This window comes from Danio rerio, chromosome 16, assembly GCF_052040795.2.
Source record: "Danio rerio strain M-AB ecotype USA chromosome 16, GRCz13ab, whole genome shotgun sequence".
Lineage (NCBI taxonomy): Eukaryota > Metazoa > Chordata > Actinopteri > Cypriniformes > Danionidae > Danio > Danio rerio.
The window spans coordinates 30,307,111-30,335,100 of NC_141036.1; the positions used below are offsets into that span (position 1 = coordinate 30,307,111).

Consider the following 27,990-nt stretch of genomic DNA (forward strand, 5'->3'; position numbering starts at 1 on the left):
TGTGTGTGTGTGTGTGTGTGTGTGTGTGTGTGTGTGTGTGTGTGTGTGTTTGTGTGTTTACTCTGTTGTGATGACAGCTTGACAACACTTCTTTGATGAAGATTTTTCACAATGCACTGCTTAAAATGACTTCTATAGAGAAGTGAGATGCTTAGTCAGTCCATAAATTGCATGTACCCATGAAAAAAATATGACATATAGTTATAAATTGCATTTTATTAAGTTATATTATTTGCAAACATATATTTTTATGATTTGCTTTTTGACCCTCGCTGGGGTCCTGTATAGTTTTGAAGCTGAGTTTCACAAGATTCTTATACAAGTTTCAAATTGAACAAGTTTTCAAGTTTCTTGCATGGCTTTTATCCTTTAAATTGACCAGAAGATTTGCTGCGTTTGGACTTTGTTTGGAGGAGTGGTCTTTAATTTTTTCTTTTTAGACGTATCTATGGTTTTTATTAAGTTATTTGATAAAGTTGGAAAAGTGTAAAGAATGAAGTCTTCTAATTAGCCGAATCACAGGGAAAGAAATTCAGTACTTTAACCTCCTAGGGCTTAGTGGCCACATACGTGCACAGCATATTTTAGTTGTTATTTAAAATACTTTGAATGTTTTATATTTTGATACAGACATACAGTGTCATCCTGCAACTGTTTTGCAGCATTTGAAATGTTCCAAACACTATTTTTAACTGTCCAAAATGGGCAAAAAAAAAATGTTTTCACTCTCTGAATAAAAAATATGTATGTGTTATTAATGCATTAAAAACAGTCAAACGTGTTTTATGTAAATTCGGACCCTGAGTCCACATATATGGACATAATGTTTCTCTAAAAGTACATCTTATCAAAAGATGATACTTAGGTTTTTATTCTAATTAGGTTCCAATAAGCCCAAATAAGCAATAACCAATAACCAATAAGCAAAGATAAATAAAAAATGGCCTTAAGAGGTTAAACAACTAGAAGTTTATTTCAAATTATTAAAAATCCAGCATATTCAGCATACAGTCCATATGGTTTAATGTAAACAGAAATGAAATAAACTGACAAAATCCTAGAGAATGTAGTCTGAAACTGATGTTTACACTGGGAAAACAAACACAGTATTTTGTGTTCAAATGATTTATATTAAAACAAAACTAAAAAGACATTGATAATTAGATTTTTCTAAATTTATTTAAAAAAAAAAAACATATTTTCATGACTGACAAAATCAAAACCACACAAATCTGTTAATCGCTTTCCAGTTTGGAAATTTAGTAGGCTGAGTCAGAGGGTGTTTATAGGGTCAGTGTTGCGTGATGTCTTGGCGGCTTTCAGAACCTTCACAGGTTTGTTCACTCGTCCTGAGAGTACCTCCAGTGCCTGATTTGATAGTCCAAATGCCATGAAGACTTGCTTCAAGAACTTCTTCATGATGACATACTCAACGGCCAGTGACACTCCTGGGATTGGAGCAATTGCACCTACTCCGGCCCCAACAGCATTCAGCCAAATGAGTTTCTTGAAGTAGGTTATCTTCTTTGTGAGGGCCTCGAGGGAATAAACAGGCAAAGACTGTATGAGAGCAAATCTCTTGTTTTTGGGAAGTTCCTCCTCAAGGGTGTTGACCAGCTTCTGAAAGTCATATCTCTCCAAATGAAATGAAGATATTAGGAATATTTTGGAAATACGCACTTTCAGTAGGTTCACCTTACAGTCTTCTCGGATTTTATCAAGCAGCATAGGCTCATCGAAGTTTCTTTTGTAGGACTCAGCACGAACGTCATTGTCAATTTTAGTGCATATGAAATAAAACAGCTTGTTGCTCTTCTTGATGGCTTTGGCCAACTCAATGTCGTTCTCTCTAAACCTTTCTGAGGTCACTATGAAAAAAAAGTCATACATGTGGAAATTGACATCTTTTAGGTATTTCTTTGCTCTGAATTTTGGACTTCCGATTCCAGGCAGGTCCCAGATCTTCACGTTGGGCATAAAGGGATGCTCATACATGTTTGGCTTCATGGTGGTCTCAGTTGTTCCTGTGAAAGCTGCATCTTTATCATCATCACGAAGGCCTCGCAGGGCATTGACAAATGAAGACTTTCCTACTCCTGTCATGCCAGTTATAGCCATGTTAAGAGTAACATTCTCCAACTCTGTCAGTTTATCTTTTAGTTTTGTTGTTTTTTCATTAGGCTTAGCGTCAATTACTTCCTTCATATCTACACTGATTGAGTCTGGATCATCTGTGGCATTCGACATTATGTTTATGAATTCACTAGAAACTATATAAAGATTTTCATTTTCATCCTCCTCCTCCTTCTCCTCTTCTTCAGGCTTTTTGTCTTTAAGGTCATTTTCACTGAGCTTCTCATTATGGTCAGTTTGTGCATATTTATCAGCTAATTGCAGTTTTAACAGCAACTTTCTTGGACTGATTGCTGAACGTTTGGTAAATGATGAAGGATCACTTTTGTCTTCAGTCTCTTTTTGAGTAGATGTTTGTGAGGATTTTGGAAGTGTAGTTTCTTTACTGTTTTTGTTGCTGAATGTCTGTGATGTGTTTGATGACCCAGAAGATTGGCTGGAGCCATCGTCATCATTAGAGGTGTTTACCAACTCTGACATGGCGGTTCTGTAATGAAGAATTTTTATGAATTTGAATGATGCATGTTATACAATTTAATCTGTAGATTGCAGAAAATATAATAACGATAATAATAATAATAATAATAATAATAATAATAATAATAAGCATGTGTAAAATTAAAAAAAAAAAAAAAAAAAAAGGTTTAGCCAACCGCTTTAAATCCAGAATTTTTTCTTCAGCTTCAGGAAGCTTCAAAATAGTCCACTGCAACATATGAGACTAAAAACACAAACATGTGACACATATGATCACTTCGAAAGTAATATGAATAGCATAACACAACATGTTTTATTTATTTTTTTTCTCCATAAAACAAAAAAAAAAGATTTTGTTTTAAGACATTATTATTTTTGAATAGATAAATACCAAAAATATACCATTAATAGATTTTTTTGCTATTATGATTTTTTTGGTCACACTTTACAATGAGTTTTTATTAGTTCATGGTAGTTAATATATTTATTAGCATGACGTATGAACAACACTTATACAGAATTTATTAATACTGTGGATCTTTATGTTTATTTGCAAAACATACAGCACGGGTTTTACAACATCTGGTAATACAGCCCATATTTTTGAAAACGTATTTTAAAAAAAATAAAACAGTCATAATCATCTTTATGTGAACGTAAAATTAATAATATATCATGCAACACAATCCAGTCTTACCTTAGTAAGTGCAAGAGTGGAGTAAACAGTATCATTGCATGAGCAAATCTGCAGTATGAGCTGCTTTGATTGTAATACATGAGTTTCAAAGACTTCAGGGCGTGCCTTTAATCAAACACTTTCTCTTGACAGAAAGTGCTTGAAGACAAAAACTTTTAAGAACTTTTTTTTAAGAACAAGAACGAAAACAACAAAAAGAACTCTCCTCTGTATTTTACATTAACATCACATCTCTCTCTCTTTCTCACACACACACACACACACACACACACACACACACACACACACACACACACACACACACACACAGTGTGTTGTACTCTAAAATAAATGCATGCAAAACAATCATACTTTATCAAAAAAATGTAACATATTTAGTAGACTCCTTGTTAAATCTTTTCAAATGAAGTGTTTATTTTATCTAGAACTAGCTATCTTTAAGCCACCAGAGTAACCTTTGTTGCAGTTGTATGTGGATGAACTAATCAAAAATATACTTGACAAAAGGTAAATGTGCATTAAACACATACTCAGCAGTGAAAAATGTTGCCTCATTAAGCTGCAAATTTCACCAACTTGGATAAACTTAAAAATAAGGGAAAAACTATCATTGTTGTAATCTCACTTGTAAATGTTGTGACCAATCAAATGCATAAGCCCATGTGCAATGAAACAGTCTTTGTTATGTTCTAATTGGCCTATTTTTAACTGGGATTTTACAGGATTTACATTAGAACAGGGAAACAATTGCGTTCGGGGATAATGGTATGCCTTTTTCTTGTACTGAACTCTTATTAATCAGCTATGAACATACAGATTTTCATCATAATGTACATTTACAGTTTTTTACAATTGCTATGACATTTTTATCAATACATTTAACAAGTTTCCTAAACTCTTAACGCAGTTAGCACAACATCCGTCTTCGTGCATGGCTATACAATTAACACATTTCTTGTTGTTTTGACAGAAAATGCATCCAGTTAACACAAATTTAAAATGCTTTAACTTCTTTTACACACAAGCACAACCAAGAACAAAACAATGTAATTTTACAGTAGGAAAACACTAAGCGCAAGTCCCTTAGCCCCCTTTTCATAGACGACACACACCACCCAATAACATGTTTTGGTTCCAAAAACACCTTAAAGTCATAAGACTATTCAGGCTTTCCATCAGATTCATAATCCAGTCACTCATTCAGAATTGGTACCGCCACCACAGCAGCACACAAAGGGCTATCGCAACAACACATACAAACACTAGGAAGGTGGTCTCCCGACGCCTTCAAATCTTATATCTGACTCAGCCACAGCCATCTCAGGGAAGCTCAGAGGACCCTCACCAGCAGACACAGTAATCCCAGTGGCCAAGGGCATGGGCCTAGTCCAGGGAGAGAATACGACCCAACCATACCAGCTTCCCGAGGGCAGAGGAACTACCCAGTCTCCCAAGGGCGCGGGCACGACCCAGCCATCTAACTTCCTTTTTTCCTTCCAGCTGATTTGCACTCAACCTTCTCCCCCTTTTCACTCACCTAACTCCAGCAGGAGTTCTTTCCCTGCCCTGTCATTACCTGTCATTTATATATAGTGCTGCCACCCTCACGCTCTGTTCCCGCAGGAACACACCCAGAGCACTTATGTCGTCCGTCACCCTCCAGTAGGAGTCTTCATTTCCCCCTCATCTCTCCCGACTCCTACCGGAGCCAGTACCGGTGAGGATGTGAGGGCCGTCTTCAGGGCTCGGAACGCGTCGTCTGCTTCCTTGGTCCATCTTATCCTCTCCGGCTGCCCCTTTCTGGTCAGGTCTGTCAGAGGGCTGGCTATGGATGAGAAGTTAGGTATGAAGCATCTATAGTAGGCCGCTAACCCCAGAAATGCACGTACCTGGGTCTTTGTGGTGGGTTGTGGAGTTTCTTGTAGTGCTTTGACCTTGTTTTGTTGTGGCTGTATGAGACCTCTTCCAATGTGGAACCCGAGGTATCTGGCTTCGGCTAGCCCCAGGTGGCATTTCTTGGGATTAGCTGTGAGCCCAGCCCGTCGAAGATCTAAGAGCACCCTCCGTAACCGGGATAGGTGTTCCTCCCATGACTCTGAGTGGACGATGAGGTCGTCCAGGTATGCTGCTGCATATGGCTGGTGGGGCCTCAGCAGGATGTCCATCATTCTTTGGAATGTGGCTGGGGCCCCGTGGAGCCCGAAGGGAAGAACCCGGTATTGCCAGTGCCCACCGGGTGTGGAGAAAGCGGTTTTCTCCTTGGCGTCTTCACTTAGTGGTAACTGCCAGTAGCCTTTGGTGAGGTCGATGGTGGAGATAAATCGGGCTCCACCCAGCCTATCCAGCAGCTCGTCCACCCGAGGCATGGGGTATCCGTCGAACTTGGAGATCTCGTTGAGTTTCCTGAAGTCGTTGCAGAAACGGAGGGTGCCATCGGGTTTGGGGACCATCACTATTGGGCTGGACCACGGGCTACGGGATGGTTCGATGATACCTAACCTCCTCATCTTCTGGATCTCCTCGTCGATAGCCAGCCGGCGAGCCTCTGGAACTCGATAAGGCCTTTGCCGGATGATGGTGCCAGGTGGAGTGATGATGTTGTGCTGGATGATGGTGGTTCGGCCCGGTTTCTCCGAGAACACATCCTTGAACTGACCAACCAAGGCTTGCAGCTCCGCCTTCTGGTTTGGTGAGAGTTGCTCACCTATGTGGACAACGGGAAGAGTTTCTTCAGTGAAGGCAACGAGATGACCTGGAGCTGCAACCCACTTCTTCATGAGATTTATGTGGTATTGCTGTTCTTCCCGTCTTCGGTCAGGTGTTGTTTGACGATGGGCATGACTTTCTCAATGCGTTCTCTCATGTCCCGTACGTGTTCAATCACCGACCGCTGGGGGGCTGGCTCCTGTTCCCAGGCTTGACAAGCCACATCCAATAGCCCTCGGGGTTGGCGGCCAAACAGCAGTTCGAAGGGGGTAAAACCTGTGGAGGCCTGAGGAACTTCCCTGATTCCAAACAACACGTACGGGATCATGAGGTCCCAGTCGCGCCCGTCCTCTGCCACCACCCGTTGGAGCATCTGTTTCAGAGTCTTGTTAAACCTCTCAACAAGGCTGTCAGTCTGTGGATGGTATACTGAGGTTTTTTATTTGTTTTACCTTGAGGAGGTGACAGAGGTCTGCCATCAACCGGGACATGAAGGGGGTGCCCTGGTCGGTCAGTATCTCTGCTGGAATTCCCACTCGACTGCATAGCAGAAACAGCTCCTTCGCGATGGCCGATGACGTGGCTTTTCTCAGGGGAATCGCTTCAGGGTATCTGGTGGCATAATCGAGGATAACAAGGATGTGTTCATGTCCCCGGGCCGACTTCGGCAAAGGCCCTACCAAGTCCATACCAATGCGGGTGAAGGGCACATCAATGATGGGTAGTGGTATTAGAGGGCTGGGGGGTGGTCGTTGGGGAGACGTTCTCTGGCAGATGTCACATGCCTGGCAATACCTCTTTACTTCCCCGTCTAGCCCCGGCCAATGGAAACGGTCGCGGATCCTTTTTACCGTGTTGGCCGCTCCCAGATGTCCAGCCATCGGGTGGGTATGTGCCAATTCTAAGACCGTCTCCCTCTTGGTCCTCGGAACGACCAGTAGTGTCTTCTTTTCCCCCCGCCTCTCTGCGACACAGTACAGCAGACCATTTTCCACAATAAAGTGTGGGAGGGGGTGAGGGCTGGGAAGTCGCTCATTACCGTCAATGATCCTTACTTGCGGCCAGCAGTGTTTGAGCGTCTCATCTTCCCTTTGTGCTCTGCCAAAATCGCCTCCTGCGGTTATCTGTTGAAACAGATCAAAGTTTAAATTAGCGGATATGGATGACTCACCCCCTCTGTCGCTCTCCGTGGTCATCAGCGCTGGTTTGCGGTCCTGATGAGCCCGTGACTTGTTCTTCTTCTTTGAACGAGCCGATGAGGCGTGGTGGTGAGTCAGGAGTTCGTCGAACCCCGGCCAGTCTCTGCCCAGTATGAGGGGCACAGGAAGATCCGGAACAACCCCGACATCGATGCGCCAGCTGCCTGGTTTCGCCGCGATGGTCACTCTTCGGGCGGGTACGTGGCGGGTATCACCGTGCACACACGTGATCGGAATTCGCCCTTTGCTTTCATGGTGGTATTTCATAGTCTTCGGGTGAACCAGAGTTATGGCGCTTCCTGTGTCTAACGTGGCCGTTTGTGTTTTTCCCTCTAACAGGATTTTATGGGTGGGAGCTTAGGGAGGGATGTTGCGGTGTACCGCGCACCCTGCTTTCCAGGCCGGGGTCGAGTGCGTCGTCGGCTCGGTGGGCATCGGCTCGTCCATCGGGCTGGGGACCGCTGGTCTGCCGCCTGGTCGTGCTGTACCCTCCACCGGTCGCCATGGTGCACTTACCCTCCGGGGTGGCAGAGCCGCTCTCTCCCCATTGTCTCTGGTGATGTGAGCTTCAGCCAGCTCGATCGCCTCCACCTGGGTGGCCAGTGACTCAGGATTTCGCATGCTGGTGAGTGTTCGCAAATGTCGGGGTAACGCTCGCATCATCTTCTCGATAATCACCTTCTCAGCGACCTGGACTGCCGAAGGATCTCCTCCTAATAACCATAGTCTTCCTAGGCGAGAAAGTTGAGCTGCTTGAGTCCGCACTGGCTGTTTCTCATCATAAGCCCACTGGGAAAACTGTTGTGCTGCGCTGATTGTGGAGAGCCCCATTCTGGCTAATATCTCCTTTTTTAACGCTTTGTAATCTTCATTTTTAGGTGTCTCTAGTGAAAAATATGCTCGTTGTGCTTCTCCTGTGAGAAACGGAGCCAACATTCTCGCCCAGTTTTCCTTCGGCCAGCCTTCTCTCTCGGCAATAACTTCAAAAGTATGTAAGTAAGCGTCAATATCATCCAGGTCGCTGAGTTTAGTGAGATGATGATGCCCACTCACTTCGGGAGTCGGATGGTGTCTGGCCGCCTGGCGGAGCTGTTGTTCCAGTCGATCCTGTCTGGCTGTAAGTTGCTCAGAGATGGAATTCTGTTTACTGGAGATCTCCGCTAGGTGGAGCAGTACCTCTTCCAGAGACATGGCGACCAGATGTTGACAGCCGAGTAAGAGGAAGTGTGGGAGAGAGAGAGAGCGGATGCCTGTCTGTAACAAACACAAAGAAAAATTCAGCGGTTATTTCTTCTTACTGGTAAGTGTTTCTTCTGAATTTTTCCCTCTGCAATGCCCGCATTCTCCAACAGTTGTAGCGAGGCAGAGGGAAAACACAAACGCAGTTAGATGGTGTTACAAACAATGCCCCGGAGGGTGCTTTATTTACAAGTGTAAAAGGGGTGAATGAGTGCTCTTCTTAAGGGTGCGTGCTCAAGTGCTCCGGGGAGATGGTGAAGACTGGTGAGAGTTCTGGTGTTGGATCGGTCACGAGCTGGATTCGGCTGTGGGAGAGACAGAGAGAGACAAGCGTTAGCGCAGGGAGTCATGTGGAAATGAAGCTCAGTTTCCTCCTGTGTGGGGCTGGCTTATATCTTTCCCTGGCTGATGAGGTCCAGCTGTGAGAGATCCGGTGTTGATGAGTGTTCCAGCTGGGGTGGATTTGTGACCAGGGCGACGTGGTATCAGCAGACTCGCTACAATATATAGTGCTGTCACCCTCAAGCTCCAACTCCCGCGGAGTTGATCCCGAGCACCGGACTGCCCAACTGCCATTCACCCTCCAGCTGGGGCTTCACCGACCCTTCCTTTTTCCGACTCCAGCTGGAGACGCCACATACAGCTCTCTCTCCCGCAGGAGTGACAAGAGCTTCGACTCTCGCAAGAGTCAGTAAAAAATTCCCTTCCAAGGCCCTAGATTAACCCATTGTATATTTATATATCTATATGTTTCATATAAATATATAATTATATATTGTGCTGACACCTCCCAGTAGAGGTCTGCATTAATAAATTTCCGAATAAATCGCGGTAGCGGTCGGTAACGGGCTTAATTTGGGACGGGAGCGGGCTGTCTAGCAATATCGTGGATACTGCTATGCTAATGAGAGAGAGAGAGAGAGAGAGAGAGAGAGAGGGAGAGCGAGCTTTGCCTGTGTGTGTGCTTGGTGCTTGTGTGTGTGTATGTTAGTGCGCACGCGCGCGAATGAGAGAGAGCTTTCCCAGATAGCAAAATGCACTCGGGCCAGTTCCGGCTAGATTCTCGCCTGCCGGAGACTTACCACTCAGCCCGGCTCCGGCTGCCGGACTCCGGATGCTTGTGGACTCACTGCCCGATTCCGGACCGAATCAATCAGGCCAGACGCGGCGGCCGTAAGCGAGCCGACGCTGCCGCATCCGCGCCGGAATCAGCCCGAGAGTAATGTGCGCTTCGGCCCGGAGCTGGCGCGACTCAGTATTTATATACCTTTATATAAAACCTTTTGGTATTACATTGGTACTTGATACATGGTATTACAAGCCTTTGAGTTGATATAACAGCAAACGCCTGTGTGTCTGCTTGATGCTTGTGTGTGTGTTAGTGCGCGCGCGTATGAGAGAGAGAGATTTGTCTGTGTGTGTGTGCTTGGTGCTGTGTGTGTGTGTGTGTGTGTGTGTGTTTATACAGACAGCTTGGCTGTCTGGACTGTATAGCTGGGGGATTTTCGGTTTTGTTCTCCCCCGCTCTTTAGTGGGATCGGGCATGGCGGCCAGAAAATGGGGCGGGTCGGGCAGCGGGACAATAAATTCTTAATATAAGCGGGAGCGGTCGGGTTCGGGTAAAACCTGGCGGGTGCGGGCGGGAGCGGGATTCAAAATTTAGTCCCGCGCAGATCTCTACCTCCCAGCTCTATCTCCGCAAGGAGTGTTCCTTGAGCAAATTACTCCTTCGGAGTCCCTGCCCCCCCTGCCCCCCTTCACCCCCCTCTCCAGCTGGACTCCTTCCTTCCCCTTCCCTTATAATAGCTCTAGCAGGATTCCCGCCCACCCCATGGCTCTGACCCCCGCAGGGGTCTCCCCGAGTCTCTACTCCCTCAGGTGTATTCACAGCCCACGCCAACTCTGCTCGGGTTCCCGCAGGAACCTGTTTCATTCTTTGCTCCAAAGGAGCCCCTTTACCTTTTCTTTTTCAAATAACTATATCCAGCAGCCGGATATAGCATTTCAAGCCTTTTGGGGAGTTTCTTCGAATACAAGGCTGTTGTCCAGAGCTTCATGCATTTGGGGAGCTCTCAAGAACCACTTGATCTCGTACTCCCCTCACATGCCTTATGGACCTGGCAGAAGCCCTGGGCTCAACTATCTCCGAGCTCAGGGTTCTCTCCCGGGACAGCATGCCAAACCTGCTAACAATTGTCAAGCAATATCTAAGTGTGAACTCTTGAAATTAAGTTTTTAAACTATTTTCGAGAGGAGCACATGATATAATTGACTGCTGCTGGCCACCTATCTACACTCATTAGTTAGCCAATCAGATCTATTCTAACTCACTATAAGTAGCTTAGCTAGATATTACTGCCTTATCTTCGTTTTCCGAAGAAAGCCACCATCCACCCCCTATTCTCCTCCTTTTCTCCTTTGCAAAAAAGGAGACAGCATTCTCTCCCGGGACAGCATGCCAAACCTGCTAACAGTTGTCAAGCAATATCTAAGTGTGAACTCTTGAAATACAGTTTTAAATTTGCTAGGGGTTGGTGGTAGCATTTCACTGATGTTACTGACCAAAAGTTTTGTTGTTACAACTGACCTGGGAGTGTAGCAATAAATTTGCTCTCAGATTTTTAAATAGTTCCTGGTTACAATATTCCTGGTCTCCCTATACTTATAATAACTGCATAAATGGGTTAATAACTTGGTATTATCACCAAACCCAATCTTAACCCATGTTATCTTATAAAACCAAGTACTTGTTAAGTACACATACATAAAATGAAACACTCTTTGGATGAACTTGAACTGTGACTGAATAAATGTAAAAGTTAGCACGTCATGATTTTGCCAACGACAATGTGATCCTGGATTAATATCTATGTTGATCCTGAAGCATCATTTTTGTTCAAAAACGTAATCCATACCTATTCTCTACCCCAAACCCAACCCTACAGTAGATTATTCCCAAAATCAGAAGGGAATAATAGTTGGATACCAATCATGTGGAAGTGCATTAACCTAACTGTAATCCTAAACTTAACATACACTGTAAATGTATCCCTTATTTGGCTAATTAGAATGTTTAGAATGATTGGCTAATTAGAATGTTAAGATCAACATATAGATGTTAATCCAGGAACATGTCCTACTTGGTGAAATCAGGTTGGCGTAAAAGTTATGTGTTTGGCTGTTATGATTGTATCATGTTTTTCTAAAAGCAGCCAAGTATTTGAGGTGTTTTTTACTGTCAACACAGTGCTAGTTCAAGAGGGGTTACATGCTCATTTTCCTAAAAATGAAAACAAATAAAACCTAGAAGCAGGAAATGGTTCGACAAAATATTCAGTCACAGAATAAACGGAATACTTTAAACAATACCTCTTTGTCAGAGGTTGACTTCACAGAAAAGGTTACGCAGTATTCCAACAATGCATACTAAATCCAGCCCCTTGAATGACAGAAAGTTGAATGACATTTGGATCACTTACGGTTAACGTGCATCCTGAAAATATTCCAATGATGCATTAGCATACAATCAACTGACAGGAGAAATAAATCAGTGTCAAAACAGTACAAAACACAATCATCAAGCTTCTTTTTAAATTGTTCAGGTATGCTAGCAACACAAAGGTATTTAACTCCCAGGGAAAACAAACCCTTTTATCCAATGTATAGCTTGTATGTGGGGTCACAATTGCAAAAAAAGAAGTGTCATTTCAGATGTGAATCTTCGGTCTTTTGTATAACGTTAATTTGTAAAGCACAAAAAAAGAGGATTTGTGAAAGATTTGTTTGTATGTATGTGATATTCTGTGTTTTATGAAGAGACATTGCCAACAGCCATTACAGCATTTTAGTTCTTTTCACAAATCCATGGGAAAAGGATTTATCATTTTGACAATGTTGTCAATATGTAAAACCTTTGTAAAAACATCACAAAAAAAATCTGTGTTTGAATTTAAGTAAGGGCGAGGCAGTGGCGCAGTAGGTAGTGCAGTCGCCTCACAGCAAGAAGGTCGCTGGTTCGCTGGCTCAGTTTGGCTTCGCTGGCTCAGTTGGCGTTTCTGTGTGGAGTTTGCATGTTCTCCCTGCCTTCGCGTGGGTTTCCTCCGGGTGCTCCGGTTTCCCCCACAGTCCAAAGACATGTGGTACAGGTGAATTGGGTGAACTAAATTGTCCGTAGTGTATGAGTGTGTGTGTGCGAATGTGTGTGGATGTTTGTGAGATGTGAGATGGGTTGCAGCTGGAAGGGCATCCACTGCGTAAAAACTTGCTGGATAAGTTGGTGGTTCATTCCGCTGTGGTGACCCCAGATTAATAAAGGGACTAAGCTGACAAGAAAATGAATGAATGAATGAATTAAAATAAAGGAATGCATAAAGAGCCCTTATTGCAGTCATTAATTTGTTTCTGCAGAATTATATGTTTTCCATGTATTATTTTGATTCTAACTGATGTAGTGTGGGACTTTTTATTTCTTACAGTAACAGCCTTGTCGGTTATGGCCATCAAGTTTTAACTGTAAAAGAAAGCTTCATTTTCACACATGAATTATGCAGTTAAAGAATTGACATGTTTCATTGTATTTCTGCAATATGACAATGCGATTTGTCTTCTAACATGTTTGTTTAAGTTAGGGATTGTTGGCAATTCAGAATTGCATTAATCACTGCCATGACATATTCTTATGTGTTTTCTTACTTCAATCTAAACGGCGACTTTTAATCTCCAAAAGTACAAATACTTTATAATATTGAGTTTTTTTTCAAGTTGCTCTCAGTGACAGAGCCATTTCACTCACCAAAATGAAAAAGTTTCAATGAAAAACAACAACAAAACAAAACTTCCACTGATTGCAGAAATGGCCAACAAATAGCTTACATTTCATAATGATTAACTGTTGAGTTGGCTTCATTATGAAGTACATCACATACATAAGCATGTCATACAGACTGACAGTTGTTAAAGCAGTTTCACAAACCGCGTTAAAACCTGGCGGCAATTTGGAGTATGGTAAAATGTCACTGCTTCGGGAAATTCTCACAGCATGTTTCTGTTCAGGTTTTTCTTGTAGCTATTTTTGCAGCCAAATACCAAGTCCTTAGTTCATATAAGCCTATTGTTAAATCATACTTCACTTCACTTGTTAAGATCATACATTTTTTTTTTTTTTTTTTTTAATATATATTTTTGTCTCATCAACAGAAAAAAAGATGTTGAAAACTGCTTCTTCCACAAATATATATTTTTGGAAGGCAATAAGACACATTCGAATCTTTTGGTCATATCACATCTTATCTAGAGAGATACTGGCATAATTGTCAGCTGGAGTGCCCACAGCTACACACATCACCTCTGCCACTCACCTGGACTACACTGACCATAATGATTTGCATCTACACTTCTGAGACAGTTTACCCAACCGGACAGTGATCACACTGACAGCTGCAGGACAAGCATTTTCTTGTTTCTGGGGGGTATTCCAGATAGTTGGTTATCTGACACAGCATGCCCAGATAACTTTAAGAGTAAGCAAGTGGATAACCTCATCTTTTGGTTCCAAAAACAGAGGTAACTTTTGGTATATGTAAGTAACTTTCTCTCTGAAGAAAACCTGCATCAGAGCATGTTATGCTTCAGAGTTAGTCCTTTTCAAAGAGGTTACTTAGCATTATTACATGCTATTTTGATGATGGACATGGAAGTACAGATTATATCCAAATTATTATTTGAAGGAGAGTTATCAGATTTCAAAACAATGATTCATTTATCTAACAAACCTTTTAAAACTTCTTGTCACAAACTGTGGGCCTGTGCTTGAGATAGAGGGCAGGGCATGTGGGGAATGGCATCAGTGTATAGAGTTTTACATACTTTTGTACAGTTCCCTGGTCATCTAAGTGTTAAAATAATTATAGTTATTTTAATACTTTTTTTTACTGTATTTGTGCACTTCAATCATTACTGTACACAATTTACTTGCTGGAGGATATCCTAGTCTGTCCTATATGATGAAATACTACCCTGAACCTGGACTACAGAAATGATACAAAAGGAACCCTCAAATAACCAATCAGACAAAAAAAAAAAAGAGTAAAGATTGCTAAGAAACATCACTTGTCAAAAAAATTCAATTGTTTGCAATTAAAAAATAAGCACTGTTCATTTCTTTATTTCCTGAAATAAAATTGTCTTTTGTTTTGTTGTTTTAAAAGCACACACAAAAGAAGCAGCCAATGTAAATGTCAGCCACAAGCCAATGGCTGTTGTTTTTCTTCAGCATTCTCCAGTATATATCCTTTTATGTTAAACATAAGAATGAAACTCAGACAGGTTTGAAACAAGTGTAGAGTAAATGATGACAGAATTTAAAATTTTGGGTAAACTATCCCTTTAAAAGTTGCAAAACAATGACTGCAAAATCATGCATTATTGAGGCAACAAATATTCTATTTCTTTTCCATTCTCACTCTATAAAGACGGTTCTTTAGATGTTGTAATAGTTTTGTTTGAAACAATTTCACCCTGAAGTGTTTTGGGTGAAAGTTTAGAGTTTCACTCCTAAAAAAAATTATATCTAAAAATCTGTCAAACTTTAATTTTCCACTTTTCACGTTTTGAAGGGATATTTTACCAAAAAAAGAAAATGTACTCATTGTTTACTCACCCTAAGGAGGTTCCAAACCTTTAGGAATTTTTTGTTCTGTTGAACATAAAAGAAAATATTTTGAAAAAAGCTGAAAACTTGTAACTTCCATATTAGGAAAAACAAATATATGAAAGTCATCAGTAACAGGTTTTCAGCACTCTTCAAGATATCTTCTTTTGTGTTAAACAGAAGAAAGAGACTCATAAAGGTTTGAAACAAATGAAGGATGAGTTAATGATGACAGAATTTTCTTTTTTTAGTTTACAGAATATAAGGGTGACCATGCATTGTTCAGCTGAGGATACATCTTCTGAGGATACATAAATCTTAGGGGTATGTTTAATTTACCATATCATGTACAGTTGAAGTCAGAATTATTAGCCCCCTTTGAGTTTTTTTTTCTTCTGTATTATATATTTCTGAAATAATGTTTAACAAAGCAAAAAAAAAAAAAAATTCACAGTATGTCTGATAATATTTTTTCTTCTGGAAAAGGTTAAAATTTGTTTTATTTTGGCTACAATAAAAGCAGTTAAAATTTTTTAAAACACAATTTTTGGGCAAAATTATTATCCCCTTTAAGTTATATTTTTTCTCTATTGTCTACAGAACAAACCATCATTACACAACAACTTGCCTTATTACCCTAACCTGCCTAGTTAACCTAATTAACCTAATTAAGCATTTAAATGTCACTTTAAGCTGTATAGAAGTGTTTTGAAAAATATCTAGTAAAATATTATTTACTGTCATCATGGCAATCATAAAATAAATCAGTTATTAGAGATGAGTTATTAAAACTATTATGTTTAGAAATGTGTAGAAAAAATCCGCTCTCAGTTAAACAGAAATTGGGGAAAAAATAAACAAGCAGTCTAATAATTCAGGGGGGCTAATAATTCTGACTTTAACTGTAAGCAGTGGTTTATAATATGGGTGGGTCTATCATGTTGGTTTTTTATTTTATTTTATTTTTTTTATATTTTACTTCTATAATTTTATTCTATTCTGAGCAATTGTAAATCCTTTTCAAATTTTTGTTTTTGATAACTTATCAAACAACAACAAAAAACATCACCATGCAATGCATACAGCCTTAAAAATCACTTTTTATCTCAACTCTGAAATGGCTCACATACTATGTTTTTTTCTATACGCTTGGCCTTTATAAACATAACTGTTTTCACATAGTCACATGCCAAAACATTGTCAACCACAGAGAGAAACTAACACTCATTTACACATTTACAAATAAACACACATGAACTTAAGTCATCATAGGAAATTAGAAATTAGTCTTCATTACATCTGTTTAAAGCCATAAAAAACTAATTATTAAAATTATATCTAAAATCATAAATTGTTTTAACAATTTTATGAATAATGTAAATACAGTATACTAATAGTTATATTCAAAAGCTTGTGCTTCATTCCACGCCATTTCTGACAATGTTAAAATGTATTGTATGATAAATGTAAATGTATGATATTTTTGTTCAAAAATAAATAAATCAAAATCAAATCAAAGCCTTTTTTTGTAACTGTGTTATTACAGTTTTTATTAGTGTTCTACAGCTAAAATGTGTAGTAATTTACATTTCTTAATTTAGCTAACGTTTGACTATATTTGACTTGACCGATGAATATACAGTACTGTATGTATCACCAAAGTTTATTCTGTTATGCTAAAGGAAATGTCGGCTTTAATTAGTCAATGACAACAGAGATGGTATGTTTTTTCCTTGTAACAAGTATATCTATTTTACAGATCCGACCAGTCTCAGACATAAGGGAAAATTTTTGGCCTAAAACCATATTATATCTTATCTTTTTTAATGAAATGCATTTGAAATATGTAATTAATTCCTTGTTATTTGTATTTAAATTCTTTTTGACTCTTTGAGACTTTTTTGTATTTAAGATACTATATAATTACATTACATTAATCATCTAATTTTATTTGCAAATAATAGAATAACTTTGATCGCTGCACCCAATTTGAATCTTATCACTAAATTGAATGTGTATTATCAGTGGTTATCAGCTGATATGAGCCAGATACTAGTAGGCTCAGAAGCCTGTTATCATCCATCCACATGGTTAATCAGCTATACTAATGGAGAAGACTCCAGATCCAGTTCTGTTTTACACTACTGTGACTGTTGGGTTTAGGGTTGCAGTAGGGGTAGATGTTAATAAAATACAATTAATGGGAAATTTAATAAATAATGCAAATAATTCTCCTTAACTTCCGGCCGCAGTCAAATGTGATCTATAGCTGATTAATTATGTGGATTATATCTGCAGTTATTTTACTACCTTCAGGCCATGAAAGAAAGTTAAAGAATATTTATAACTGATCTATGGTGATTCATAATGCAAATCAACATTGCTTTGAAGTCATAATATACAAACAAAACAACAACAACATATATCTTTATACTACATGTGGAATTAACTGCATATAGAAAGTAAATTGTTTAGTCTGTGCATGAAACTGAACATTTTTTACTACATATTAGCTTTAATATTAAACATTATTATTAGCTTTAATATCGGATATCCTGAAGGTAAATAAATGAACAGCCAATTTTGCACAGCACATGTTTTTACCAGTACTTTGTATTTGAATAAATTTAATTGAATAAACATTTGTAGCAATTCATAGGTGATTATCTCTGCTAATGAATGAATGAGAAACTATTTCACAATTTTGCAAGTTATTATCTTTTAACTATAGTTTTATATGACTATACTGTGATTTTATTAGATTTATTAATTTATTTTTTACAATCATTTGATTCTATAATTGCTCAGCGATAGTTTGCTGCTAGAAGGGCATCCGCTGCGTAAAACATATGCTGGATAAATTTGCAGTTCATTCCGCTGTGGCGACCCCAGATTAATAAAGGGATCAAGCCGAAAAGAAAATTAATTAATTACAGTTTTTCTCAGTCGCTTTGGTGCATTTCTCACTACACTATTCACATTTGCACAACAGTTAATGCACTTCTCAAAACAATTAGTGCAAACTGCAAAACCTAGCTGATAACCTGCAAAAGCACGTCACATGCTCAAAATGGATAGTTCATTCCTCAAAAGCAAGTATTCATGTCAATCAAACTGTCAGTATCGTCAAAATGAAAAGTCCTGACACCATTGTTTATGAACAAGAAAGTCAAATGGCTTAGTCATGTTTTCATTTTGACAGTGTACTCTGTACATTTTTTCAATGCAAAAAAGTCAGATTTTGGTGACCCTTCCTGAAAATGCTCAAGACAGCACTATAGACTACTTGCACAGCCATTTGAAAACTACAAGTGAGACATCACTGCATTGAGTAAGTTATCTGAGTACAAGACACTAAAAGTGTATGTTTCACATTTTTACTGCATTTGCTCTTTGCAATTCTAATTTACTCACAGCATTGTGCAAAAGAATAAATACACCCTTGTTTACAACAAACATAAACTCCCTTTAGGTAGAGCTGTGCACAACTGTACACAATATTGCAGTACATATTGGAACTGAGCCTACAACATACACAGGTCTGTAAATCATTCATCAAATTGTTGAATTTTAAAGACATTTTCAGGAAAATAAAGATTAAAATTTCTTTTATAAAATTTGTTTGACAGATTCTGACAACTAGTTCACCATTTTTGTATGTAATGACTCAAGTAATGAAATGAGGACTATTAGTTTTATATAGAATGACTATTCAGCATTTACAAGTTTAGTTCATTTTGACTGACATGACATAAGCAAATGATAATGTTATAAATAGCAGAGAGTTGTATGAAAGCAATTGATGCTTGTCCAAAAGCATTCACAATTTGTTGAAAAGAATGAGAAACTGCTACTAGGATGTGCACAAATGACTAATTGTTTTGAGAAATGCATTAACTGTTGTGCAAATGTAAATAGTGTAGTGAGAAATGCACCAAAGCGACTGAGAAAAACTGTAATATAATTTCCCAGTGATGGGTTGCAGCTGGAAGGGCATTCCATATTTAAAACATAAGTTGGATAAGTTGGCGGTTCATCCCGCTGTGGCGAATGAATGAATGAATGAATGAAGGATTATATAATTAAACAAAATTCATGCAATCTGGGAATTGTAAAGTTAATTCATTAACTTCATACATTATCTTTGACAACTGTGTTGCATGCATACTGTACATGCACTAGTGTATCAATTTTTATAGGGTTTCGTTTCTTAAAAATGTCTTATGTTTCTTTCCTGACATCTTCAGCATGTACACTGTACTACATGCACTTTACCTTTACGTGACCAAAACAGCTGTGGAAATATGTGCTCTAATAAACATCTATAAATAACTGGTATTTGACACAAAACAAATGTTCTACTGGAAAGTAAATCATACAGCAAATCAAAAGCATTTATAAATAAAAGGTTGTAAAAACATGCTCCATGCTAACAACCTGCTTTGAGGTGGGTAATTAAATACCAGCACAGAGTTTTTGGCAGTCATAATAATTGTAAAATAATCTGTAAAAAAAAATTAGATTTATCATAAGAATCATATTTGAAACATTGTTTGAGAGATACAGACTGAAGAACATTTGCTTTTATCATTTTTACTTATGTATTATTATTATTATTTTGTAAATTAGTCTAATCTAAGTACTTTTTAGAAAGTAGAATGTGCAGATTAACCCACATTTTAGGTCAACTGCTGCCTGAGGTCTAAGGAGAGTCTCATCAGAGAGTAAAACTAATGCCAAAATAAAAATAGAAATGCTATTCTGAAGGATTGTCCCTGGAAACTAAAGAACAGCAAGTCAAAACCAGCGAGGACTGAATTTTTGGTTCAGTTGCTAGTATTAAAAGCAGAGAGTTGACTGAATCCTGTCTTCCATTGCAGAGCAGCTTTTACTAAAATAAATAACCCACTATGAATGAAGATAACAGAAATATAGAGAGCGTGCTTTTCACACAAAAAATCACACTGTCCTTGGATTTGTCCTCTGACCCAAAAAACAGCACCTGGGTGTTTCCCTGCTTACAAGACAAAATTGGATGCAAATGTTGATAGAGTATGTGCTATTATACTTTATATTGCTTTTATGAGTATAATTATTTTAAAAGTGGAGGGAGAGTAAATGATGACAGAATTTTCATCTTTGGGTGACCGTTCCCTTTATCTCCTTAAAAAATGGATCTCATTTGTTTACAACAGCTTTAAGAGATTAAAATTGGTTTCTCTGGATAATTTTCTTTGAACTGGTCCAGACTGAGGAGCTGAAATCCTCGTTATTATGAGCTCCACATCACTAAAAAAGTTGAAAATCAAACTTGACCATATTGTATCCTCAGACATTATTATAAGTTATAAGTTACAACAACAACTGGGAAGTAACGCTGTTTCATATATCTGACCAATGTTGAATATTTTGAATTTGGTAGTTGGTAGTTTGCCTTATTTGGTTTTGGCTTTATAATTAGCTTTTTTTATGTCTTGCCTTGTAATGTAATGCCAAAGAAGAACATCCTGGTTATAGACGAAACCCTCATTCCCCCAAAGGGAACAAAAATGCTGTGTCGGTACGACACTTTTGGGGAATCACTATGAGCACAATTCTGAAGAGTAAACCTGCGGTCACACTGGAATTTTCTCCCCATAGACTTCCATTCACACGCACGCGAACGTGCCAGACCGGAAGTGCAAGGTCATGCTTCAAGTTTTGCAGGTTGCTGAGGTGCAAAGTTCAAGCATGGTAAACTCTGACCTGCAAAATCGCATCACTTGACTGCGTGAGACGAATCGAGGATCAAAACATGACCTCCCTGGACAGAAATGTAAAATATGGACCGATCGCTCACCTTTTTTAATATCTATTCATCCTGTTTAATCCCGCCCATTTCCACAGCACCGTACTGCAAAATTTAACACACACAAACTCTAGTGTGACCACAGCTTTAGAAAATGGGTTCCACAGGTACTGCTGATCACAATTACTTGAGTATTTAGTCAACACCTGTAGGAGAGCATGGCAGGGTTTTATTGTTAAAGAAACCAAACATACAGCTGGAGGACCAGCTGCTGTAGCCTCAAGACACTGCATTTCCTTTCCCTTTTTTGGGGGAACCAGTGTTACACCTGTAACCAGAACTTTCCTTTCAGGTCGGGAACTCCAATGCTGTGTCTGTTTGACATTATTGGGAAGTGTATGGAAAGCGCTACAGCAGTTGGACCTTGCTTCGTCTTTAGCACAACCCTCCAACGCCCCCGGCCCTTGCTTAACAGAATATGGAATTTTTATATTAAAATTCATAGGGGGTCATATGAGTCTTTTACCTAGCTAAATACAGACTAGGGATTCAGAAATAGGACAGTATGTTGAAAAGTGTGCTAGTCGTGAAAAGGAAGGATACTGCGGAAGCCAACTGCTACCCAACTAGGGAGACCTGGTGACAATATGAACATATGGGTTAACCACTAGGGGGAACACTACATATGATAAGCTGGTTAGTGGGTAGGGAAGACACTATGGTCTGTATGAGAAAAAGGGGAACTGTACCTTGGCTCAATAAAGCATGTGGGATAGCCAATCAGGATCACGCATAACATAACCCATACGCCTTGGAGGGGGGACACGGCTTACGCCCATAGGTGGTGGCACCTACTATCTGGAGAATAGCTTTGTACCTGCTTGCCACCCTGCCATCGAGGGAGGTAAGGGCGGAAGCGCATAAAGAACGGAAAGAGAAAAGCACCCTCCATACCAGTGTGAGCTCACTGTGTACCCCCAAGAAGAAGGGACCAAGGAGAGCTGGGAGGATTTACTTCTTATGCGGCCCCATTGTTGCACCCCACTAGTTGGTTTAGCGGCTGGAACAGGGTGATAACACCTTCGAACCAACTGCTGAAGCAGTCCAGAAAAGCACAGCCATCATGACTGACTCCAGATTCATGACAACACTTTGCACCTCAGACAGTGGTAGCTGGCCCGGTCTGTCCTCTGAACATGACAGCTTGCCCTTCGATGCTGTTACAGGCATCTGATATCCAGTGTAATTGTGCGGAAGCACAGCCATCATGACTGACTCCAGATTCATGACAACTCTTTGCACCTCAGACAGTGGTAGCTGGCCCGGTCTGTCCTCTGAACATGACAGCTTGCCCTTCAATGCTGTTACAGGCATCTGATCTCCAGTGTAATTGTGCGGAAGCACAACCATCCCGCAGAATGAACCACCACACCCGCTTGAAGCTTGGATAGGGCACACTGTGGGATGTCTGTGGGCCAGGAGGCAACAGATAAGTTCCCATTGTGAACCTCAGACCTGCCCAATGCTCACCAATTTACCAGGAACAATAGGGGTGGCTCGCACCTTTGCAAGTGTGATCCATGATCTCAGCTGTCTAATCAACATGTCCTCACAATGAAGGCATGAGCTGTCTGCAAGCACTGCATCGACATGCTGGACCCCCAGACATGTGATGCAGTACTCGTGCCAGTCATCCGGAGATAGGAACCACCACATTCAGAAAAGCACCATCGGAATAACATCTTTAAAAAGACATGTTGTCTGACCTTGTTGCTCTCTTAGAGAAATCTGTTCTTTGTACTGGACTGCTCTTTTAGAAGTACGCAGTGAAATGGCCAAGGATGGGAGAATCACTCAGCTTGATTGTTGCTGTCTGCGTTGTCACCCACACAGGGTACATAAAGCTTGATCTCTCTGGATTTAGCTAAGCAGATCTAGTAGTTTCCAGTCGCGTAAGGCTTCTGAAGTGAAAAGTCTGGCTTGCTCTCGTACAGGTGCTGGCTATGACCTTGAATAGTACATTCCCACCACCTACTGAATAGGACTGTGGAGCTCATAATGGTTAAAATAGTTTAAAAAAAAACCAAATGGCAATAGTGAAAACATCACCCCATCATCATCACCTGATTCCTAATCACTTTTACCTGGACTCCATCATAAGCACAGCACTCACCTCACACCAGTGCCTGGTTTCAAGGTTATTATGTGATTTTACCTGACTCCTTCTTGTTATCTATATTACCTCATCTTTATTAGCTGCAACTATTCAAACTGGATTACTCAAGAGACTTGTCTGCTGCATGCTTGCATCATTCCTGGCAATAAACCAGTGCGAAACATTACTTACATGTGTCTTGTCTTTATGTGTGCTAACTATACGCAAATGTTTTCAAAATTATACTAAACTCCAAATGGGGAATTACACTGGATATTTTGTATAACCCATAGAAAACATCTTTCAGGCATTTAGAATATTTGTACATGTTGTTTACTGTACAGATGCAGTTTGCCAAAGTCGTACCACTTTATAAAGTAAGACTGCCTACAGAAGTTAAGCAGGGTTAAGCCTGGTCAGTACCTGGAGGAAAGATGTGATGGCCTGCATACCTGTTTTTGATGAGGTTTGTGTTTCAGTGAGATTAGGCTGAAGTCCAAGTCCTGAAAATCTGTATTGTTTGTTATATCATTTGTCTCATAGACTGTGACAAAAAAGTAAGAAATTTAAACAAAATATAAAAATTTTTAACAAACAAAAATGTTAAAGCAACACAAATGCATAAAGGATAATAATGGGTTGATATGCAGGAGTGAACACATGCACACACCAAAGGACGGAGACTCCAGGCCAAGGTGTCTGAATTCTAACTGCAGCCTCACTCCAATGAAACACAAACATCAATAGAAAGTGGCAGGTGTGCAGGCCATAACTGAGACCACCTGAAAAAAAAATAGATTGCTGCTGTGATTTCTTCTACTGAAAATGTGAAGTTAAAGCAGGTACATTAACAGGTATCGACAACATACTCTAAAAGAGTGCATTTTACAGGTAACGATTATCTCAATGGCAGAAGATAACTCTACAGTAAAACAAAATTGCCCAAAACATCTCACAAATACGATTACATGCTTGGTAAATATACTTCACTTGCAATTAAATTAATACCATACTTACAACAGTGCAGGCAAAAGGTTCTGATTTCTCACTATAATTTTTATAAATTTTGAGTCAGTGAGGAAGTTCAAATGCAAAACCAGGGTGAGAAGATGGACAGCTGTTGAAAAGATCAGTTTCAGACTGGAAAACTACAGTCAAGGCTGAAGTGCCTAAAATTATACATATTCAACAAGATATGCAGCTGCTGAATCTCACTAGCTGAATCTTGTCATACTGTTTCATGCACAAACTGTCAAGTCATTAACTACTTCATTAAAAATATAATTTGATTCTTAGAAAATAGTATTTTCTGTTACATGTTGCTTTTTACTCTTAGGTTTTATGCATTATTTATCTTTGTGTTTGAGAAAATGTATTTTACAATATACAGTGTAGACTGGGTGGCATTAGATAGGCAATTCAGCCTTAACACAGTGTACCAACATTCAAGTAATTAAGGTTATGTTAATGCGGTAAATTACCTTAATGCCATATGGTTAAGTTGATTAAAGTTAATGAAAACATTGTACTGACTTATCAGACTTCAGATTGATCTTCCGGTGCTGACTAGTCAATGGTTGGCCACTGGGGCGTGGATTAATGGACTGACAGCAATATAAATACATGGAGTGATAAACGAGAGCTTCACCGAACAGGTTCAATCAGCAGTCATGAGGTCTTTGGTGTTCCTGGTGCTCCTTGGAGCTGCCTGTGAGAAGAAACTCCATTCACTAATAATAAAATGATATATAATATTCAAAAAGGTGATCATGTATTAATGATTCTTTCACATTTGATGCAGTTGCTCTGGATGATGACAAGATTGTTGGTGGATATGAGTGTCAGCCTAATTCCCAGCCCTGGCAGGCATCTCTGAACTCTGGCTACCACTTCTGCGGTGGCTCTCTGGTCAGCGAATACTGGGTTGTGTCTGCTGCTCACTGCTACAAGTCGTAAGTAAAGTCTTCATTAACAAGTTTGTATACAGTATCTGAGTCTCTACAGCTCTGACCATCTTCTGATTTGGTCTTTCAGACGTGTGGAGGTCCGTTTGGGCGAACACAACATCAACATTAATGAGGGTACTGAGCAGTTCATCACCTCCGAGAAGGTCATCCGCAACCCCAACTATGACTCGTGGGATCTTGACAGTGACATCATGCTGATCAAGCTGAGCAAGCCTGCCACCCTCAACAAGTATGTGCAGCCTGTGGCCCTGCCCAACGGCTGTGCTGCTGACGGCACCATGTGCAGAGTCTCTGGCTGGGGAAACACCATGAGCTCCAGTGAGTGACAGGCTTTATGATATTACTTTCTGCAGACATCGTGATCATAGCACTACAGTTTACTGCATTGGGTTCTTTTCTTTGTAGCTGCTGATTCCAACAAGCTTCAGTGTTTGGAGATCCCCATCCTGTCTGACCGCGACTGTAACAACTCCTACCCCGGCATGATTACCGACACCATGTTCTGCGCTGGATACCTGGAGGGAGGAAAAGACTCTTGTCAGGTAAAGAACAGCATGAAATGCTGCTGAAATACAAATATCAACTGAGCTTTTAGTAATAAACAAGTGTTATGTTTGTCCTGCTCAGGGTGACTCTGGTGGTCCAGTGGTGTGCAACGGTGAGCTTCATGGTATTGTGTCCTGGGGTTATGGCTGTGCTGAGAAGAATCATCCTGGTGTTTACGGCAAGGTAATGCAGATTATTAGTAGTTAAAAAAAACTAATAATGCTGTAAGATAAAACATTTGATTTATGAATCATGATTTCTTTTCTTCAAGGTCTGCATGTTCAGCCAGTGGATCGCCGACACCATGAGAAACAACTAAATCTGATCTGAAGTCACATACAGCCTCCAAATATGCAATACATCCATTTTCTTTGTTTTGGAGATAACACTTGTGAAAATAAAGTCATTTCAAAATATTTTGCTTTATTCATGTTTTTCAGTTACAGTAACACTTTTAAATACTTTAACAGGCCTACATTGCTTTAAAAAACTCATAAACACACAACAAAGTGTTACAAATCTGTCATGAAGCAAATATTACAGCTTCAGTTTAAGTTTGTAATATTTTTAAAAAAGAACATCAATGAATAATCATGAAATCATTTGATGTCATTGGGAAAATGAAATACTAAAAATTAAGTTCCTAGTAAGTTCTCTGTCATCAGTTGTCATTTGAAAAAAAATGGGGAAAATGCTACATCATACAAAATAATATTTACATTTTAAGGCACTTAAAGCCATGACCACAGACAGAGAAAAGTTCAAGTAGCAATTTAGAAGAGAAGGGTTCTGGATGCAGACCTGGTGCAGATGCAATCTGAGCTGCATGCAATGATTTTTAATGTGTTCATCTAACCCCACCTCTAACCCTACTCGTCACAGTGACGTCACTAGCTCCATTGAGTGCATTGTGTCTGACATTGCATCTTTGAAAAACGCAATCTCAGCTTGCATTTTAAAGGCTGCATCCAGATACTATTGATTCAGAAAGCATTCTTACCAGGGCCAAGCATCTCTGCAAATTCAGAGAAAATAATCCAATCCATGGGTTTTTATTTACAGTGACTAGATTGACAAACAAACATCACCAGAACTGAATATTCCAACACAGTTTAGTTGTAAAACAGTTGATGAATTTCTACCTAAGAAAAATGAAAGCATACAATTATGTACAGTTAGAAATATAAACCTTTTCACAGCGTCTTATGATTCAGCTCCAATTATCACCACTACGTAATTATTGCAGAACGTCACAGCTCAAGGACAGGAAAAGCTGAATTAGCAGCACTGCTTCTACATCAACAACATGTTTAATAGATCCCACACCCACTACTTTACTGAAAGAGCGAATACCTATTCTTGATATTTTTTCTAGGTCATGTCTCAAGATTCTTCAAGTCTGGTAGTTATTTTAAAGCTTCCTTTTATGTTTAACTTTTCCCAAAAGTCACAGACTTCTAATAGTTCTCTTCCTCACAAAATATTAAGAAATTCTGCAAAGGTACATGACACAATGACAAATGACCTCCATTTGTCCACTGCTGCATCTCACTATAGTCTAGTTTTACTGTAGTTGATCTTATTGCTGAATTCAACATTACAGATAAATGACACTCAGGGGTGGATGACAAAGTGTACTGGATTTCATGGACAGGCATTAGAAGGGTTTTAATCTTACTGTACATCATTGTTACCATTTAAACAGGGAATTCTAGAAGTTAATTTCATTCATTACTTTTCAGCTTAGTCCCTTTATTAATCAGGGGTCGCCACATCGGAATGAATCGCCAACTTATCCAGCTTATGTTTCAAATAGCAGATGCCCTTCCAGCCGCAACCCAACACTGGGAAACACCCATTCTTGCATTCACACACATACACTACAGCCAATTTAGCTTATTCAATTTACCTATATAGCATGTCTTTGGACTGTGGGTGAAATCGGAGCACTGGGAGGAAACCCACACTGACATTGGGAGAACATGCAAAATCCACACAGAAATGACAACTGATCCAGCCAGGGCTTGAATCAGCAACCTTCTTGCTGTGAGGCGATCATGCTACACACTGTGCCACCATGACGCCCAATTGTAGAAGTTAACTTCAGTAAAAAAGGGATTGCTGCAGTGCTTTGTCTTAGGCCCTCTGCTAATAATAAAGTCCACTAAAGTATATTCATATACAGGTACTTAGCCCTACTCTGGAATAGCATTCCTTAATGTTCAGAGTTAAGACACACTCTTCGAATTTAGATTTTTAAATATATGTGTTTAGCCAAGCATTGAAACAATGCATAACTTTACCTTTTAATGCAGTTATATAATAACCAAATGTTTATCACGCTTGCAATCAGATGATTTGCTGCTACTCTAATTATTCACATTAATTGTTTGTGGTTAAATGTAATTAACTGTGTGATTTATATTATCTCAGA

At 39.7% G+C, this 27,990-nt stretch overlaps 2 protein-coding genes across 2 annotated transcripts; one reads left to right on the forward strand and one right to left on the reverse strand.

The window, feature by feature from the left end:
• Positions 1 to 954: 954 nt before the first annotated feature.
• On the reverse strand, positions 955 to 3,358 carry LOC100333286 (interferon-gamma-inducible GTPase 10). The gene is made up of 3 exons (XM_087288311.1): positions 3,308 to 3,358; positions 2,787 to 2,854; positions 955 to 2,620 (listed from the first exon to the last, which is right to left on the reverse strand). Exons 2-3 carry the CDS (start codon positions 2,846 to 2,848, stop codon positions 1,273 to 1,275), a joined length of 1,410 nt encoding a protein of 469 aa, XP_087144437.1. The 5' UTR covers positions 2,849 to 2,854; positions 3,308 to 3,358; the 3' UTR covers positions 955 to 1,272.
• A 21,331-nt stretch (positions 3,359 to 24,689) lies between these two features.
• prss59.1 (serine protease 59, tandem duplicate 1) lies at positions 24,690 to 25,972 on the forward strand. Its single transcript, NM_199605.2, is given in 6 exon segments — positions 24,690 to 24,753; positions 24,845 to 24,995; positions 25,078 to 25,328; positions 25,416 to 25,552; positions 25,638 to 25,739; positions 25,828 to 25,972. Coding segments are annotated over 6 exon segments (729 nt in total). The 5' UTR covers positions 24,690 to 24,713; the 3' UTR covers positions 25,876 to 25,972.
• Positions 25,973 to 27,990: the final 2,018 nt, after the last annotated feature.